This window comes from Balaenoptera acutorostrata, chromosome 10 (genome assembly GCF_949987535.1).
Source record: "Balaenoptera acutorostrata chromosome 10, mBalAcu1.1, whole genome shotgun sequence".
Taxonomy (NCBI): Eukaryota; Metazoa; Chordata; class Mammalia; order Artiodactyla; family Balaenopteridae; genus Balaenoptera; species Balaenoptera acutorostrata.
In genome coordinates this window covers 30918644-30936887 of record NC_080073.1, presented here as the reverse complement: position 1 = coordinate 30936887, position 18244 = coordinate 30918644, and the positions used below count along the sequence as shown (strand labels likewise).

The 18244-nt window shown below is 38.8% G+C and overlaps 1 protein-coding gene across 19 annotated transcripts in view; it reads right to left on the bottom strand.

Moving 5' to 3' along the window:
* Window positions 1-5421, bottom strand: part of CFAP20DC (CFAP20 domain containing) — a 271882-nt gene extending 266461 nt beyond the window's left edge. For 4 of the 19 annotated variants that reach the window (XM_007192361.2, XM_057555127.1, XM_057555126.1 and 1 more), the window contains exons 1-2: window positions 4958-5416; window positions 2489-2578 (exon numbers count right to left, since the gene is read on the bottom strand). In XM_007192361.2, the coding sequence (XP_007192423.2) occupies window positions 2489-2578; window positions 4958-4978 (111 nt within the window). In that variant the 5' untranslated portion in view covers window positions 4979-5416. Of the gene's footprint in view, window positions 1-2488; window positions 2579-4957 lie in introns of all 19 variants that reach the window. The other 15 variants (XM_028169131.2, XM_057555133.1, XM_028169132.2 and 12 more) reach the window with 8 other exon arrangements.
* Window positions 5422-18244: the final 12823 nt, after the last annotated feature.

Here is an 18244-nt window from a genome sequence, read left to right as displayed (position 1 = left end):
ACTGCATATTTTATTTGACTTTTATTATAAAATTGGAGAAGTAAGCCCACAGAAAAAGCCCCACACTGAAATGACTTAAAATAAGCTCAGGCCTTGATGATACTCTTACACTGAGAGTTGCTCGGAACTGGAATATAGAAGCCACCCTTAGCCACTTGGCAAATTCTCTACTATATCAAGACACTCTTCCTCCAAATGATAAAAAGTTCTCCAACTTCAGGGATTCCCAAGTTACTAATTTAAAGTTTCCAGAGTTTAGTTACCCTTTCCCTCCTTTAATCTATGTATTTCTGTCTAATAGCATAGGCTGAACATCACTTTCTGTTAACAGTACAATAAACCATCTAATCTATGTTGTATCCAGTTTGGAAGTTCCTTGGTTTCAAGCCATGGCTCATATGGAATTAATCAGTGCCTTATTTTACTAGTCCTCTAACTTGAAGTTCAATACATCATTTACTTAAAATCAGTACAAATTAAAGTGTTACAACTAAGCTTACCTAAAAAATGAACAGAAACAAAACAAGCTTGGAAATGAAAAACTTACACATGAGAGTCTAATTTCCATCAGTCAAAGTGCTAATGTAAATGGTTATTTTTTTATCTTGGAGCAAATTTCCAATCTTTAAGTATAAAGACTCCTTTTTCACAATAAAATATTTCATAGATCCTTCCACTCTTCCTTTTTGTATATGTTAAGAAATACTAATGTAACTAATGGCTGCTAAGAATTAACATTTAAATAAAACTGTATTATATCCATCACAATAGCGTCTCTTATGTATTCGAAATGAACATACACATAGAGTGTATTATTTCATCTACACACAAGTTGGGCATATACTAAAACCTTTCAACAGCTTACCAAAATCTTGACCACAGCCACAAATCCTTGTGTACTCTAGCCCCTGCCCAGTTTTTCAAACCTCATCTCCTGCCTCGCACTCTCCCTCACTCTGAATCCTAGTCTCTGTAGCCTTCTAGCAGTTTCTTAAAAATTCTAAGCTCCTCCAAAGCAAGGACTTTGTACCTGCTTTTCTCATTGCCTGAAATGCTCTTCTCTCTACCAGCTCCACCTGGTGCCTAGTTAGTTCTCAGAAATCAAGTATCATTTCCTCAGGGAAGCCTTACCTAATCTCTCTGTTGTGTTCCCTCACAGCCACATTTAACTTTCATTCATAGTAAGAGCTATATAATTTTGATCTAAGAGCTATATAATTTTGATCAAGTCACTTAACCTTACCATGCCTATAATATAGGCATAAGGGTACCTTGTGAGATACAAGGTTATTGTATGGATTATATAACATTTAATGTGCTGAATCCTATGGCTGGCAAACAGTAAGCACTCAATTAATAGTAGTTTAAAAAAACTATCCATAGAACAAAGTCCCTAGAAAGGTGTTTTTCTCTCAACTGTACAAGAGACAAGAGAGAGAGGAAAGAACAGGGAAGGATACAGATTTTTATATCTGGTAGCAGCAAGATGAGGTAGTTTCTACCTGATGACATCAGTTTTCCTTGTGAAATGGGGGGTGAGGTCTTCTGGTGAATGAGTGAGGAGGGTCTGTCTTGGGTGTGGGATGGGGATGGGGGTAAGAAGTTAGTGGCTGGAAACCTGAAGATAATGGAGAAAGAACCATTTTAGAGACCAAGAGAACAGGAGAACTTCCAGGGCTGCTAACACTGAATTTATAGCATTATCCATCTGAGAGACTATAGATATTTTTCCAAAGGTATTGAGAAGCCCAGATGCAGGCACAGAAAAGAGAGAGAATCAGGGATTCAGAAATGGTTGGCATTTGCTAGGCAGGCATGATGAAAGGACAAGGAACAGGGGTATTCGAGGTCTTGACTGGGAAGTGACTGAAATAATGGACCATGGATTCTGGGCTGGAGAGAAAAGAAAGTGAAGACAGAGTGAGTGAGTAAGCAGGTAACTAAATAAGTAAATAAATCTAAACACAGGGGGAAAAGTAGAATGGTCAATAGCCTAAGAGTCTCAATTAGGTTGAAGAACAAATACAGTGGGAGTAACTAGGCAAGCAACATTAAGAATCGAAGATTGGACTCAGAGAGGGATGTCTCAAGTTCTCACTTAGTAACTTCAGAGGCCCTGCAATTTTTGGTGATAAGGTACAAGGTGTGACAGTGGGAAAGGCTGCTGAAGTAGAGTGGAAGACGTCATTAGAGATGAAGAAATCAAGAAGCTGAGAAGCCCAGGGTTTGGAGATTTTCCTCACAGAAACTGAAGTCACCTAAAACAGCAGCAGGACTTGGCATATAGAGATGGGTTATGAGCTGTGTGCCAAAGTCTTCAACGGCCAAGGAGGCATGTCTGTGAGGGCTGCAGCCAACGATGTCATGAAAGGGTTTTGAAGTGAATGAACAGAAAAACCGGTTCTGAAATCTTACCAAGCCCTTCTTGTTATAATCTTTACTCTCATTTCTTTCCAGGATTTAGGTGGCTCTAATTTCTAACACTTACTTTCCAAATCACAGATGGACTGCCAAGGATCTTCCATTTTGCTCCAGGATTTTTTCCCTGAGCACTAAAGATTTCAACAAATGCACCTCCCTAGGGAAAAAAAAAATATTAAAAATTAAAGTGAAAGACAATGCTAAGGAGGAAATACTATCCACCACATAGTCTATACCCACTGTTCCAGGCATCTGTTAGTTAAGTAGATCTGAGAGGAAACATTATCCCTCTTATCACTCCTACTTTATATCTTGATTGTATCTAAGCAAAAACTGTTCTGATTCAGGTCACCTTGGATTAATGGTTTAAGAAATTTTTTTAAAAGCATGATAAACATTAAATAAACTCCATGCCACACAAACCTTACAGTCTCTCAGTGTAAGGTTCAGTTACTTCACATGTATAGCTAGTTCATGCTTACAAAATATTCTATTCAACACACACTAATGGGTTTAAACTCAACTCTCAAGCCAGGCTAATAAAATCTGATAGTTATCTCTGGCTACAAGCTTTTTAGTTACACTAACCTGAGCTCCAACACCAGGTTTGCCATTTATTAACTATCTGACTTTGGAGTTACTTAACCTCTTGATTCTCTATCTGTAAAATGGGTTGTTTGATTACATAAGATAGTAAACATAAACCATCACACTCAATACCTTACACAAAGCAAGGGCTCATTAGTACCAGCAATGATTATTCAAAAAAAGGGCAAATTGAATAATTGAGTACTGGGTCAATAAAAGAAGCTTGGACTTGGAGAGGGAGTGATTCTTATTTTGAGGATTCCTATAAGACCTTTTTATATATTTAAGACAAATTAATTTGGAGATCTATAAAATATGTACCAAAAAAATAGAGAATCATTTCTATAGACATGCTAAGTGTTCCCTATTGTAAACCTGAGAACATGGAGGGACATGCTCATGTAAAAACACTAAACACATTACTGAGTGTCCATAAGCTTTAATTATAAGAGAGGAATTAATGATTGTCTCTAAGGAAGAGTTTATTGCAAGAAACTGAAAACCTGAAATGAGAGTAAATATGGTTCTCTTTTATGGCCTGTTAAATTATAAGCAGCACGAGCAAATCTGTCTGACTTTCATAAAGAATTTTCTGCTTTTTTCTCAATAATATAAAGATATTTTTGCTTCTGAGTTTTAACACGTAATCACTTGAAGTTATGACATTTAACGTCTTCTTTAGGCAGTACTATGTGCAAACTGTGTGTGGAACTGAATTACTATAGCTTCTGGGGTCAGGTCATATTTCACTATGAATTTTAAATGTGAGGAAGCTTTTTCTTTTTTTTTTTTAAAGAGAAAGATCCTTATACCTGGTGAGATAGAAAAATACCTCCCCCGCCCCCATTTCTGCTATCACCTGTTTCCCACAGTAGACACCGGCTTTTTTATAACAATATATTTTACCTATATTAAGCGAGAGAAACTCTCTAAAATTTTTCCAACAGATTTAATGACATCAAACGGAATAGAAGAAAGAGAACTGCAGAATACTCTGAGGGCACTCATAAGAAGGCAGGTAGTATTTGGTGAAAAGGTAGAAGCAACGAAGAGGTGACCAGTGGAGGACTGTTCTGGCACAGGGACGAAATTGTTCGTAACAGCAGTACTAGGATAGCAGACAGACAGACTGTAAATGGAGAGTGTAACCTCAGGTGGAGGTAGGAGGGGAGAGCAGGAGACTAGGGTCAAGGAAGATCAGGGAGGTGCCCAGTGAAGTGAGGAAAGCAGGAGCGCTTTGGAGACCCTCTAGGATACTCAAAGTGACTGAGGAAGACCCAGAAGCAGTTTCCCTCAGTGTGGTATTTGGACCACCTGCATCAGAATCAAATGGAGACAGGCACTATAAAGGTAAATTAACTAGCCCCAACAGAGATTCTGATTCACTCTATTTGATGTGAGGCTCAGGAAATCCGTATTTTTACAAGTACTGAAAATGATTTTAATGTACCACAGCCTTTGAGAATCACTGACCCGCCCCCAATTTTGGGGGAAAAGAAAACAGCACACGGCCAAAGTGCTTATTTTCTTTCTTGGCTTAACCCATTCATGCATTCACTCATTCACTCTCTGCTAAATAGCTTCTGAGTTACCAGTGTGCCTCAGTATTGTTAAAACTCAAGGTTTATGGGTCCTGCCCTTAAGGTTCTGATTCCAGAGATCTGGTTGGGGTTTAAGGCTGCATTTCAGCCAGAAACACAGGCAATCCCTACACCTTGAGAAGCACGGAGCTGAAGAGGGAACGTCAAATCATATGCCCACACGGCAGTTGCTTTCTTTTCTTTCTCTTTTTGGGTCAAGACCACTTATCCATTAGTTCCTTCTTACCCCGAGAAAGACAGTATTACCTGGGGCGGGGGGGGGGGGGAGGGGTCCCTCTTCACCCGGACGTGAGCTACCTCACCCAACAGAACAAAGCTAGACCGGTTGGAGAGCCGTTTCTGGTTACCTGGTACTCATTTTTGAACATTCCCGCCGGGGGCCCGGGGCTTGAGGGGCACCGGAATTCAGGGCTTCCAGAGAGTAGCGTGACCCTGACGGCTGGAAATCGGCGGACGGGAAGCCAGGGCCCGACGGGCGGGGAAGGGCTTCGTGGTCGGCCGCAACTCGGCCAGGCTCTTCTCCGCCCTTTGTCAGCTCCACCTCGGGCCCCCGACCCGAACCATCGCGTCCCCGCCTCCGGGTCGCCGGAGTCTGGGAGGGGACACCTGCCTGGGCGGGCTCCGGGCGGCCCCAGGGGACTGAGCGTGTGCGTAACCTACGTGACAGAGTGCCCGGACGCTGAACCTCCGGCAACCGCCCGCCTGCTCACCGGAGAAAGGCTGGCGCGTTCCCGCCCCGCCCCACCCCCGAATCCGCTCGGAAGAGGGCCGAGCGGGGCGGACGTTCGGGCCGAGCGAGGCGGACGTTCCGACCGCGCCCATTGGTTCCCACGAGGCGCCTGCGTGTGGCGCTGGCCGAGCTTCACGCCGACGGACACGTGAGACTACGCAGTGACGTAAGCGTTGCCCAGGCAACCGACAGTCTTTCGCTCGAAGAGTGGGACGCCCAGCCTGTGACCAGCTCCCGCCCTAGGTCGTGACCTGTGCCTGCAAAAAAGCCTAAACTTAACCTGGCTTAAGAGCTACCACAGGATTCTTCTAGAAAACCAGTCACGTCGGCTTGGTCTCCCTTCGTTGTAAACACTGATAACTGGTAGGTTGCTGAAGGAAAGAGTCATGGAATCATGGAATCATGGAACCCTCATGGAACCTTTCGCTCAAGGTTCCCAAACTTGGCTTCGTTGAGGCACTGATAGGGTCCGCCATACCCTTTCATTGCTTCAGAAGGCCCAAGGAAGGTCACTGCACACTTCAAAAAGCCAAGGTGTTTTTGCCCAAAATAATAACTACATACGTTATTGAACCACGTGCTCTCGAGTTTAACTGGTTCTGTGTCTGAACCACTTTTACAGTGTAGGTATTATTGTCCGTTTTTGGCTAAGAAACTGTGGCTCTGAAAGGTAAAATATCTTGCCTAAGCTCACATGGCCAGTAAGTGATGGAGCTGGTTTGGAGCTCGTACCTAGCTCAAAGCTGAGTTAGGTCAGTGGCTCAGGGTTAATCAGTAGTCAGGTACCACTCCTGGAGCCCCTGCTATAGGCCAAGTGGTTCACAACCCTGTGAAGTAAGGGTTAGTCTCCTTTCAGTTGAGATCACTGAGGTAGTGAGTTGATTAGGAATTTACTCAAGGATGCAGTGTTGATTTTTGGTTGTGGCACCATGGATCATGTACAGGATGAGAAAATAATGCTTTCTGGACCTGCTCCTTGTCAGGGCTAAGAAGGAAAGATAAAGAACAAATTTCCTTGAATACACTAATACTGGATGTGTACAAGATAGAGGTGGGGCTGTCACATAGCTGTAAATTGCAGTACAATATCTAGAATTCAGACTTGGTTTCTAGAGCTCAAACCTAGTTCAACAACAGTTTTTGGCAGGACTCTGTGCTGGGGGCTTTGGGAATTATGGTCAGTAGACATGGTGTCTATCTTGTTATCTAATGGGGGACATTTATCCATCCATTCATTTAAGAGATAGCTCTTAGGAATGCAGTATATTCTAGACACTATGCTAAGAGCTAGGTGTATAGGGAAGGCCCCCATCTTCGTGTAGCTTGCATATTCATGGGGCAAGGTACAGTAAAGAAGTGAACAAACAAATAATTACAACTTGTGATAAATGCCATGGATCCAGTGGTAGGAATTAACATTGGAGGGTATATTAGTTTCCCGTGGCTGCTGTAACAAATTGTCACAAACTGGGTGGCTTAAAACAACACAAATTTATTCTCTCACAGTTCTGGAGGCTGGAAATCCAAAATCAAGGTGTCAGCAGGGTAGCACCCCCTTTGGAGGCTATATAGGAGAATCTGACCTTTGCCTCTTCCATCTCTGGTGGCTATTGGCATCCCTTGACTTGTGGCTGCATCTCTTCAGTCTCTGCCTACATAGACACAGTGCCTCTTCCTTTTCTGTGTGTGTCTTTTCCTCTGTGTGTCTCTTAAAAGGGCAGTTGTGATGGCATTTAGGGCCCACTTGGATAATTCAGAGTAATCTCCGTATGTCAACATCCTTAATTACATCGCAAAGACCTTTTTTGCCAAATAAGGAAGCATTCACATGTTCCAGGGGGTAGATGTAGATATCTTTTGGGGGGAGGCATAGCATTTTTGGGCCTAACACAAAGAATAACTTGCACTATAATATAAAGTAGTCTTTGATAAATACTATGAGAGGAAAAAAGTACAATGAGAGTACAGGAGGAATCTAGGGAACATCCTAAGGCTTTTAACAATATACTTGAGTCTCTGAACATATTTTGACACCACAGATGAAGAGAAACCCGAACCTTTGTCCTATGCTATTTTCTTTCTACCCCTCATCATTATATGAATTTATTTATTTATTTGTTTATCATCTGTCTTCATCTATTAGAAGGTAAATTCTATAAAGGTGAGGACTTCTGTGTTCATCATTATTTCCCATGTCCTAGAGTGATGCTTGACACATAATAGATATTTTATAAACACATATTTGTTGATCAAATTAAAGGCACCTGTCCTTTTGAACTCACCATGTCCAAAACAAAACTTCTCCAAACATTCGCCTTTCCTATCCTTCCCAATCTCACTAATATCACAGTGCCTCCTGCTCCCTCACTAGCTGCAATGGGCAGCCTCTAAAATGGCCCCCAGTGATCTCCACCTTCTGGTAGGCATGCCCTTTGTGTAATCTTCTCCCCTTGTGTGTGGACTGAACCTAATGACTCACTTCTTATGAGTACAGTATGGCAAAAGTTCCGAGATGTTATTTCCGTGATAAGGTTACAAAAAGACTCTGATTTCCTTCTTGCTTGCCTTCTTTCACTCTGATTTCACTCTTGCTTGCTCTGGTTTTCCCCCCTCCCATCCCCCAGCTTCCCCAATCCTCACTCTGAAGGAAGCAAGTTGCTGTGTTGTGAGTAGCCCCTTGGAGAGGTGCAGGTAGTAAGGAACCGACGTCTCTGGCCAACAGTCAGTGAGGACTTGAGATTTGTCAGCAGCCACATGAGTGGGCTTGGAAGTGACTCCTTCTCTGGTTGCATCTCGGGGTGACTGCATCCCTAGTCAACACCTTGATTGCGGCTCAGTGAGCCTGGGTCAGAGGCACCCAGCTAAGTCATACCCTGATTCCTGACCCACAGAAATTATGAGACAATTATTGTAAATTGCTAAGATTTAGGGTAATTTTTTACACAGCAATATATCTATTGCTAATATACTCCTCATACTCAATCCGTTACCCAAACCTATTCATTGTATCTAAATACTTTAAAAGTCTATCTACCTTCCCTCCACTGTTATCTCTACTCTGATTTACCTGTAATCTTCTCTTCTCTGAACTACTATAATATCCTCCTGATTCACACACCACGTCAGCCACCTTTCAAATCTATCTCCACGTTGCAGTCAGTCATCTTTATAAAACACAGATTCAATCATATCGGTCCCCTGATTCTAACCCTTTTGTGACTATAGAGCCTGTCTTCTTCTCCAGTTTCATTGTACATTATGTGGCCCCCTTCATTTTAGTAACATTGAGTTTTCTTATAGTTCTTCATGTATAACATGTTTGCTTCCACTGTAAGGCCTTTTTACTGATCTCTTGCATGGATTACTTCTGCTCCCTTCTTTCTTTGGTTAAGGCCCACTTATCCTATAGAGTTTACATCAAGGGTCCCTTTCTAAGGGACTCCTCTGATATCCCTGACTAGATCAAATCCCTGGTTTATATGTTCTCATAGCATCTTAGCTCTTAGTATTATTGAAATCACTGTTGAAATTTTATATGTCTGTACTATTGGACGTCTCTAATGGACTGTAGATTTCAAGACAGCGGGGACCATGTCCGTTTTGTTTACCCTTGAATCCCTAGTGCTTGGTATACTACTTCAACTGTGTGCCTGACATAACAAAATAGTAATTGAATGAATGAGTGAATGAAAGTGGGAGGAGGTGAAAGATGAATATATTCTTAAAAGACAGCCATAGGTTTTGGTGTTGAGAAAACAAGGAAAAAGCAATTGAAAACATATTAATAACCTCACTTTATTGATAGAAAAACTAGTTACAGAGTTGAAGTGATTAACCACAGTGTATCAGTAAGTCTTATTACTCAGGTGTTTTGTTTTTAAAATGACCTATTTATTCAATTTAATGCTGGAAAGAACCAGTAAAATTTACCTCAGTCTCCTTAATTCCTTGAGAGAAAGGATTGTCCAAGGCCCAATTGTCCAAGGGTTGGGTCATCTCCTAATCCTCCTAACTCATAACAAGTTCAGGAGACTTACAGTTGGATTTTCGTTAGCAAGTGTGGTATCGGGCCTGTCCAGGCATAGGACAACTCTGAAGGCAACCCAACTTAGATTGTTTTTTCTATGGCGCGAACTACCCTTAACTCTGACAGTGGTGGCTATAAAGCAGAAATAAGCATGTGCCCTACTTTAACAATATGAACTCAAAAGCAGAGGTAGGAAGAGATTTGATTTTATAATACCAAATACTCTTGTTTGATGTGGATGAATGCAAGCTGTGACCAAAAACTTGGATTTGGCTATGACTTCAAGAATGGCTGCTAGAATTCAGCACCACCCACTCACCCCCACTCTCAAACCCCGAAAAAAGCCAGCCTGCTCAAACAACTTTGCTTAAGCCAAGTTTTTTATGTGCATTATAAATGGCAGTGAAACAGTTTCTCTAATTGCTACAATTTTTAAAGAAGCTGGTACAATTAGTAATTGCATTACATTGCTTAACTTAATTTGGCAACATTAAGACTTAGTCACTTTACAAGCTTTAAAGTGCTTGTCTTTGTTCTACAAAGAAAGTAATTTGGTGGTGTATTAATATTATTAAAGGATATTGGATAGTATTTAAAATGGAATAGACTAGAAACAGTTTTAAAGGGTGACAGAGTCTTTGTATGACAATGTAGTCATTCAAGTTAGATAATATGGTTTATTAATTTGACAAGAAATAGTATTCTTTTGAACTAAGAATGTACAGTATTTACCTTAATATATTTGAAGTTTATATTTTGGTTGCAGTTCGTAATCTAATTATTTGGCATAATGGGAAGAAAAAAGATATTGGTTTGGTGATCAGAATTTTTTTGCTACACAATAATCTAGAAATGTTTAATACTTGGGGAGTTATTTTATTCCACATTATGAACTAACTTTATGAATGACATTAATGCCAAGTTGATAGAATAATTTAAAAACGGTGCCTATTTTGTAGTTTCAAGCGAGACAAATTAGTGATACCTGAGTCATCTGTTTGACCTTTGATTTGAGAGTAGTGATATCTTTTTTAGGAAGGTGCGGTGTGGGGAAAGTTTCTGAGGGCTTTACTGTTTCTAGGTTTTCTCCTCAAATGTTTTTTCTTTTTGTTTTTTTTCTTTCTGGTCTATGAGACTCTACAGTGACTGTCTCCTGCCTGTACCTTTAGATAACCAAAATTCATGCATAAACTTGAAATTTCCAAAACAAATTACTACCTGAAGATTTTCTCAGGAAATAAAACCCTATTCCAGTAGTTGAATATTTCCCTATGTATTCCCTGTGAATGCTTCTGTAAATAAATCAGTTTTATATAGCAAGCACTTACGTTTCGAAAAATGAACATATTTGTAAAATGCATCTTTGAAAAGCTTAAATGAAGTGAGTTGATATTTAATGCCAGTTTGTTTTTAAGTAACATAAATGCTCTTATTTTGTCATAAAAGTTGTTAGATCTAAGTAGCAAGTTTTTCTTACATGACTATCCCTAACTTAAAACCAGTTAGTGTTGATTTGTGATAAGAGGGCTATAGAAAACTGGATATCCACAGGCAAAAGAATGAAGTTGGACCCTTACTTTATAATATATAAAAAAAAATTCAAAATGGACCTCAACATAAAACTTAAAACTATAAAGCTTTTGGAAGAAAACATAGGGGAAGGGGAAAAGATTCATGAAATTTGATTTGACAGTGATTTCTTGGATATGACACTAAAGGGACAGGCAATAACAACAACAAAATACAAGTTAGACTACATCAAAATTTAAAACTTCTCTTCCTCAAAGGACATGATCAACAGCATTGAAAGGCAACCTATGGAATGGGAGAAAATGTCTGAAAATCATGTATCTGATAATGTATACATTCAGAATATACAAAGAATTTATACAACAACAATAACAACAAAAAACAACCTGATTCAAAATGGGCAAAAGATTTGAATAGACATTTATCTAAAAAAGATATACAAATGGCCAATAAAGGGCAAGAAAAGTTGCTCAGTATCACTAATCATTAGGGAAATCCAAATATAAAATGGATGGCTAGTGGGAAGCTGCTGCATAGCACAAGGAGATCAGCTCGATGCTTTGTGATGACCTAGAGGGGTGGGATAGGGAGGATGGGAGGGAGGCTCAAGAGGGAGGGGATATGGGGATATATGTATACTTACAGCTGATTCACTTTGTTGTACAACAGAAACTAACACAACACTGGAAAGCAATTATACTCCTATACTCCTATAAAGATATATATATAGATATAGATATAGATATAGATATAGATATATAGATATATAGATATAAAATAAAACAGTCTTTCAGTTAAACAGGGATAGGCCAGCAAATGTCTCTGCTTCTAAGATGTCGAATAAGGTAAGTCTTGAAAAGTAACACGACGATCAACAGTGACCTCTGCAAGATTTCTTTTGTAGAGCCATTCACATAGAAGCCAGATTCCAGTAGATTGAGGAGTGATTGGCAAGAGAGGAAGTGGTGATAGCAAATGAAGACAACAATTAATAAGTTTGACAGTGAAAAGGAGTAAAGGAACTACAACAGCTACAGTGTTAGGCATTTTGCAGAGAGTTTTTACAATTTGTACCCAATGGGAGTTACTTGGATTTTGAAGATACAGACAAGAGACAGAAAAATCACCGTGAGATGCCTGAAAAGGAGAAAGTGATGAGACTTAGAGCACTGGGGGAAGGATTATGGTTAGATAGGAGGAGAAGTATATGATCCATTTTAATGAAAGACAATGTATAATTTATAGATAAGCTAGCATGTGGACTCTTACTACATTACCTGTGAGATTATTTGAAATTTAATTTGGTATTCTTGAATAATATTTTAGTATGCAGGCTCTTTTGAAGGCTACAATTATACTTTTTTCCACAAAAAGGAACAAAAGCAAAATAAAATCTTTTGTATTAGAGCCTTAAATTAGTGTGGTTTGATTGAGTATTAAAGACTCGTTATCCACACTGCTAATTGATGTTTTTGTTCAGGAATTATGAATAGAAATGTATATGTGCTGATCTTTAAAGAAATGTCCTTCTGTCATAGTTTTGTAGAACAATAGGGGAATTTACAATTGAAGGTAAAAATAAAAAGCTTAGTGCAAGAACTTTTATTAAAGGGTCAAAATTATGCAATAAATTAAAAAATCAAAAGACAGAGGATAAAACTTATTTGCAATCATAAATTCCCTCAGAAACTTACCTTTTTCATACTTTATCAAAAACCTTAAACACAGTTTACAAATAGTCTATTTTATTGTTTTATAAAACATTATTATATACTTTTCTTTAATTTTTATTTTATATTGGAGTATAGTTGATTTACACTGTTGTGTTAGTTTCAGATGTATACCTAAGGGATTCAATTATACATATATGTATCCATTCTTTTATAGACTCTTTTCCCATATAGGTTATTACAGAATATTGAGTAGAGTTCCCTGTGCTATTCAGTAGGTCCCTCTTGATTATCTATTTTATATACAGTAGTTTGTATATGTTAATCCCCAACTCCTAATTTATCCCTCTCCCCCAGGTTTCCCACCCCTGACGACCACAAGTCTGCTTTCAAAGTCTGTGAGTATGTTTCTGTTTTACAAATAAGTTCATCTGTATCATTTTTTTAGATTCCACATATGAGTGATATCATATGATATTTGTCTTTGTCTGACTTACTTCACTTAGAATGATAATCTCTAGGTCCATCCATGTTGCTGCAAATGGCGTTATTTCATTCTTTTTGATGGCAGAGTACCATTTCATTGTATATGTGTTCCACATCTTCTTTATCCATTCCTCTGTCAATGGACATTTAGGCTGTTTCCATGACTTGGCTATCGTAAATAGTGCTGCAATGAACGTTGCGGTGCATATATCTTTTTGAATTACGGTTTTCTCCGTATATATGCCTGGGAGTGAGATTGCTGGATCATATGATAGCTCTATTTTTAGTGTTTTAAGGAACCTCCATACTGTTCTCCATAGGGGTTGTACCAATTTACATTCCCACCAACAGTGTAGGAGGGTTCCTTTTTCTCCACACTGTCTGCAGCATTTATTGTTTGTAGACTTTTTGATGATGGCCATTCTGACCAGTCTGAGGTGATATCTCATTGTAGTTTTGATTTGCATTTCTCCGATAATTAGGGATGTTGAGCATCTTTTCATGTGCTTTCTGGCCATCTGTATGTCTTATTTGAAGAAATGTCTATTTAGACCTTCTGCCCATTTTTTGATTGCATTGTTTATTTTTTTGATATAGAGCTGCATAAGCTGTTTGTACATTTTGGAGATTAATCCCTTGTTGGTCACTTGGTTTGCAAATATTTTGTCTCATTCTGTGCATTGTCTTTTTGTTTTGTTTATGGTTTCCTTTGCTGTTCAGAAGCTTTTAAGTTTAATTAGGTCCCATTTGGGTATTTTTGTTTTTATTTTCATCACTCCAGGAGGTCCAAAAAGATATTGATGCAGTTTATGTGAAAGAGAGTTCTGCCTATGTTTTCCTCTAAGAGTTTTATAGTATCTGGCCTTACATTTAGGTCTTTAATCCATTTTGAGTTTATTTTTGTGTGTGGTGTTAGAGAATGTTCTAATTTCATTCTTCTACATGTAGCTGTCCAGTTTTCCCAACACCACTTATTGAAGAGACTGTCTTTTCTCCATCGCATATTCTTGCCTCCTTTGTCATAGATTAATTGACCATAAGGGAGTGGATTTATTTCTGGGCTTTCTATCCTGTTCCATTGATCTATATGTCTGTTTTTGTGCCAGTACCATACTGTTTTGATTACTGTAGCTTTGTAGTATAGTCTGAAGTCAGGGACTCTGATTCCTCCAGCTCCGTTTTCCTTTCTCGGGATTGCTTTAGCTCTTTGGGGTCTTTCGTGTTTCCATACAAATATTAAAATGTTTTGTTCTCGTCCTGTGAAAAATGCCATTGGTAATTTGATAGGGATTGCATTGAATCTGTAGATTACCTTGGGTAGTATAGTCATTTGGACATTGTTGATTCTTCCAATCCAAGAACATGGTATATCTTTCCATCTGTTTGTGTCATCTTTGATTTCTTTCATGAACATCTTCTGGTTTTCAGAGTACAGATCTTTTGCCTCCTTCAGTAGGTTTATTCCTAGGTATTTTATTCTTTTTGATGCAGTGGTAAATGGGATTGTTTCCTTAATTTCTCTTTCTGATCTTTCATTGTTAGTGTATAGGAATGCAAGAGATTTTTGGGTATAAATTTTGTATACTGCAACTTTACCAAATTCATTGATGAGCTCTAGTAGTTTTCTGGTAGCATCTTTAGGAGTTTCTATATATAATATCATGCCATCTGCAAACAGTGACAGTTTTACTTCTTTTACAATTTAGATTATTATATACTTTTAAAAGTCATTCAGTCATTGTTAGCATTGGAGAAGATATTGCATCAGTACCCTTTTATGACAATGATATTACGTATGAACTAGCTCATAATGTTAAAAAACAAGCAAAAACACATCAGAGCAAACAGAGTTTTGGACCTTGAAGGTACTTTAACTGATTTGGTGATCATGTTATTATTTTGCTATTGTATTGCTATTTTATATGTATAATAGAAATTTTGCTTTATTTGAGTAAGGTTTCCAAATCAGAAGATACTAACTTGCATGTTTGTTCTATCAGCACTCTTTGTGTTTAAAGTGATTGAATACTAAACTGAAACTGGCTCAAACAATAAATGGTTGGTTATTTATCGATTCATATAACTTAGCAACTCAGAGCAGATCCAGCTGCATCCAGATCAAACAGCATTGCCAAGATTCCTTTCTCTACACTCCTTCCTCTAGGTTGGCTCAATCCCTATGCTAGCTCTCCTTGGGCTCACAAAATGGCTGTAGCATTCTCAATATATTCTTAAATCTCATATTCTTAAAGTAGAGCATTTTGAGCCAAAGTCCTGAAGTTCACCTTCATTTGCGTCATCTGCGACCATATGCCTAACTCTGTACCAATCGGTATGGTCAGATAAACGTGCATCCTAATTGGCTTAAGGCTGGATTGTGTCTGTTTTTAAATCAGTCACTGCAACCAAGGAGATGAGATATGTTGATTGACTGGGAATGGGGAGGGATTGTTTCCCAAAGGAAACTCTGTGTTCTCTTACAAGGAAGGAAGAGGGTGAACAGCCAAAAGCAGCTGTCCACTTTAATGTCATCATATATATGGTAATTTTTTAGAAATAACAGACAAATCAACATTTTAAAATTCTAACTATAATGAAGAATTTAATACAAAAGAAAGTTTCTCTAACATCTTTAAATGATTCAGTGTATATATGTTTAGTTCAAATATCAGAGTCATCATCACACATTTGATTGTCCCAGGTTTCACATCAACTCTTAGACTCTCTGTGGTGCCACCTGCATAGGCACAGGAAATCCAATGTTATTGAATGCCTATGTATTTTCCAGGATCTTTGGGAAGATACTAGTATCCAGGAATCACTTTGGAAGTGATTACTTGGCTGCATTTTTCCTCAGACCTAACATTTTTGTAAAGGATTCTACTTGGTTGCCACTGTTGCCAATGGATATCTGTCATGTTTGAAGTTGTTGAAATTAGAATGTAACTACCATAGCTAATGTCATCATCAATAAAAGAGAGACTCTGGGAGCTGGCCTGCCACTCACAGCTAGGCCTTGGGATTGTTGTTGTTGTTGTGAATGAACCATTTCACAGAATACCAACATCAGAAAAGGCTACTATGTGACCATGATGGGTCAAGACCAAAACAAGACCACTCCATAATCACGTCTAAATAGAAACAAGAACATGAACATTATCTAACCCACAAAAATGACCAAACATTTCCCTACCGTGGCTAATATGAATGACTGGTCTTTCTTTACCAATTATAGCTATGCCTTATTTCATTTCTCCTGTCATATAGATAAGATCTGTTAATGTTCACAATTACTGAATTACCCCTGCTTCCTCAGAGGATCCAATCCAGAGCAAAGCCTTGCTTCCCTACACCCTCCCCCAGATCAGCTAACGTAAGCCCAAATCATGTAAGCTCGAACCCCCTCTTACTGAAATGCCTGTAGTTCCCCGTTGGTGTGTTTTCTTCCTTGTTGCAACAAGCTATGAACCTGACTTCTTCATCGACTGGTACGTTCCTGATCTTTGGCTGGTGGGCATTAACACCAGTAAATCCAGAACTCTATGTTTTCATTCTTAGGAAGCAAACCGAATGCTTATTGTGAATTCCAATCAATTGCCAGGATTGGACGTAGGGGAGTCTTACTTGGGCCCTCCTGTTCAGTGGTTAGCAATGAAGCTTTTTTACTCAAATGCTGAAGCCAGTCAAGCCCTGAGTTTGAAGCTAAGACCCCAAGTGGAACTATTTCAGTAGAGTCACCTACACTGTCTTGTCCTGAGTACTGCTTACACTGCCTGCCACTGTCACTGTTGATGCTGATTTTTTGGTATAGGTCTTCATTTATTCATCCAGGCAAAGATGCCTTTTTAAGGTAATAAAAGGTGTTGGGTATTGGAAGCACCCCACAGTGAAGTTGATTGAGTCCCAAAGTGTTGTAATTTTAGAAATTCACACACACACACACACACACACACACATTCACACAGACTTATTTCACTAGGGTGGTTGGTTTAGGACAAGTTTGGCTATTTCCCATACCTATAATCAGTATTCCCCTATCATGTCAGGTGCTATTACTGGTCTAACTCACTTACAGTATATTCTTCCCTTACGGCAAATTCTCTTCTGGCAAATCTCCTTCTAAAATCTGACTTCCATTAAGGCCCCCAATTCTCTGCTAGGTTTATCTCAACTTCAATAGTGGATAGAGTTTAAATACTCTTCTCCTGGAGGGCTTTTGGCCTCAGTGCATACTACAGAATGCAAATGGATACATATATGAAGGAATTTACTCCACTCCAATACCCCAAAACATTTAATCCTCACCCAAATTGACACATGTGGAGAGGGAAGTTGTCTAACTCCATTGACCAAAAGCATCTGGGTTCCAACTTTGCTCAGGTGCTCTCTTACTAGCTTTTATTTCACTAATAAAAACACGTGCAGCAGAATAGAATTTCCTTCTCTCTTTTACGCTTTTTCATCCAATAGGAGTCAGATATGTTGTTTAGCATAATCATTGAAATTTAGCAGTAGGTATATAGTTGGTAATTTGAAGAGAAAGGTTTGTCTCATAGAAGGTATAATCCAAAGGACTTCCACCTCCCCTCTACTGACACAGGGTAAGAATCTGCCATGACCAACTAGAATGAGCTACTCATTCTACTTGGGCTAGTCTTCTGGAATGGAGCTGGGACAATGGAGGGAGTTCAGAGTGGTAGAAAAGGCCACAGAAAGGAGAGAAGACAAGAGAAGAGGGTGAAAGGCAGTAGAATGGATTCCAGGATACTCACTTTGCATGGTCTTCTGACATCTCATATTTTTGTGTGTTTGTGATAAGTTAAAAGAAAGGGTGTTTTTTCTGTTTATAGACTTACATGCATGCACTTATACTGCATGCATAATGCATACATACTCACATATATACATAATCATAGTCTTTAAATACACCTTAGTTAGTTGAAAAGCCCTTGAAAAACAAAGAAAAGGTCAAAGCAAACATACAAGATAAGGTTTCTTCACTGGTAATTTGGTTATCAAAAAAAAAAAAAAAGTTGCTAAGAGAGTATATCTTAAAAGTTCTCACCATACGCATAAAGATGGTACCAAAAAGATGGTAACTCTGTGAGGTGGTGGATGTGATAACTAATCTTATTGTGGTCTTCATTTCACAATATATATGTATATCAAATCATTACCCTGTATACCATAA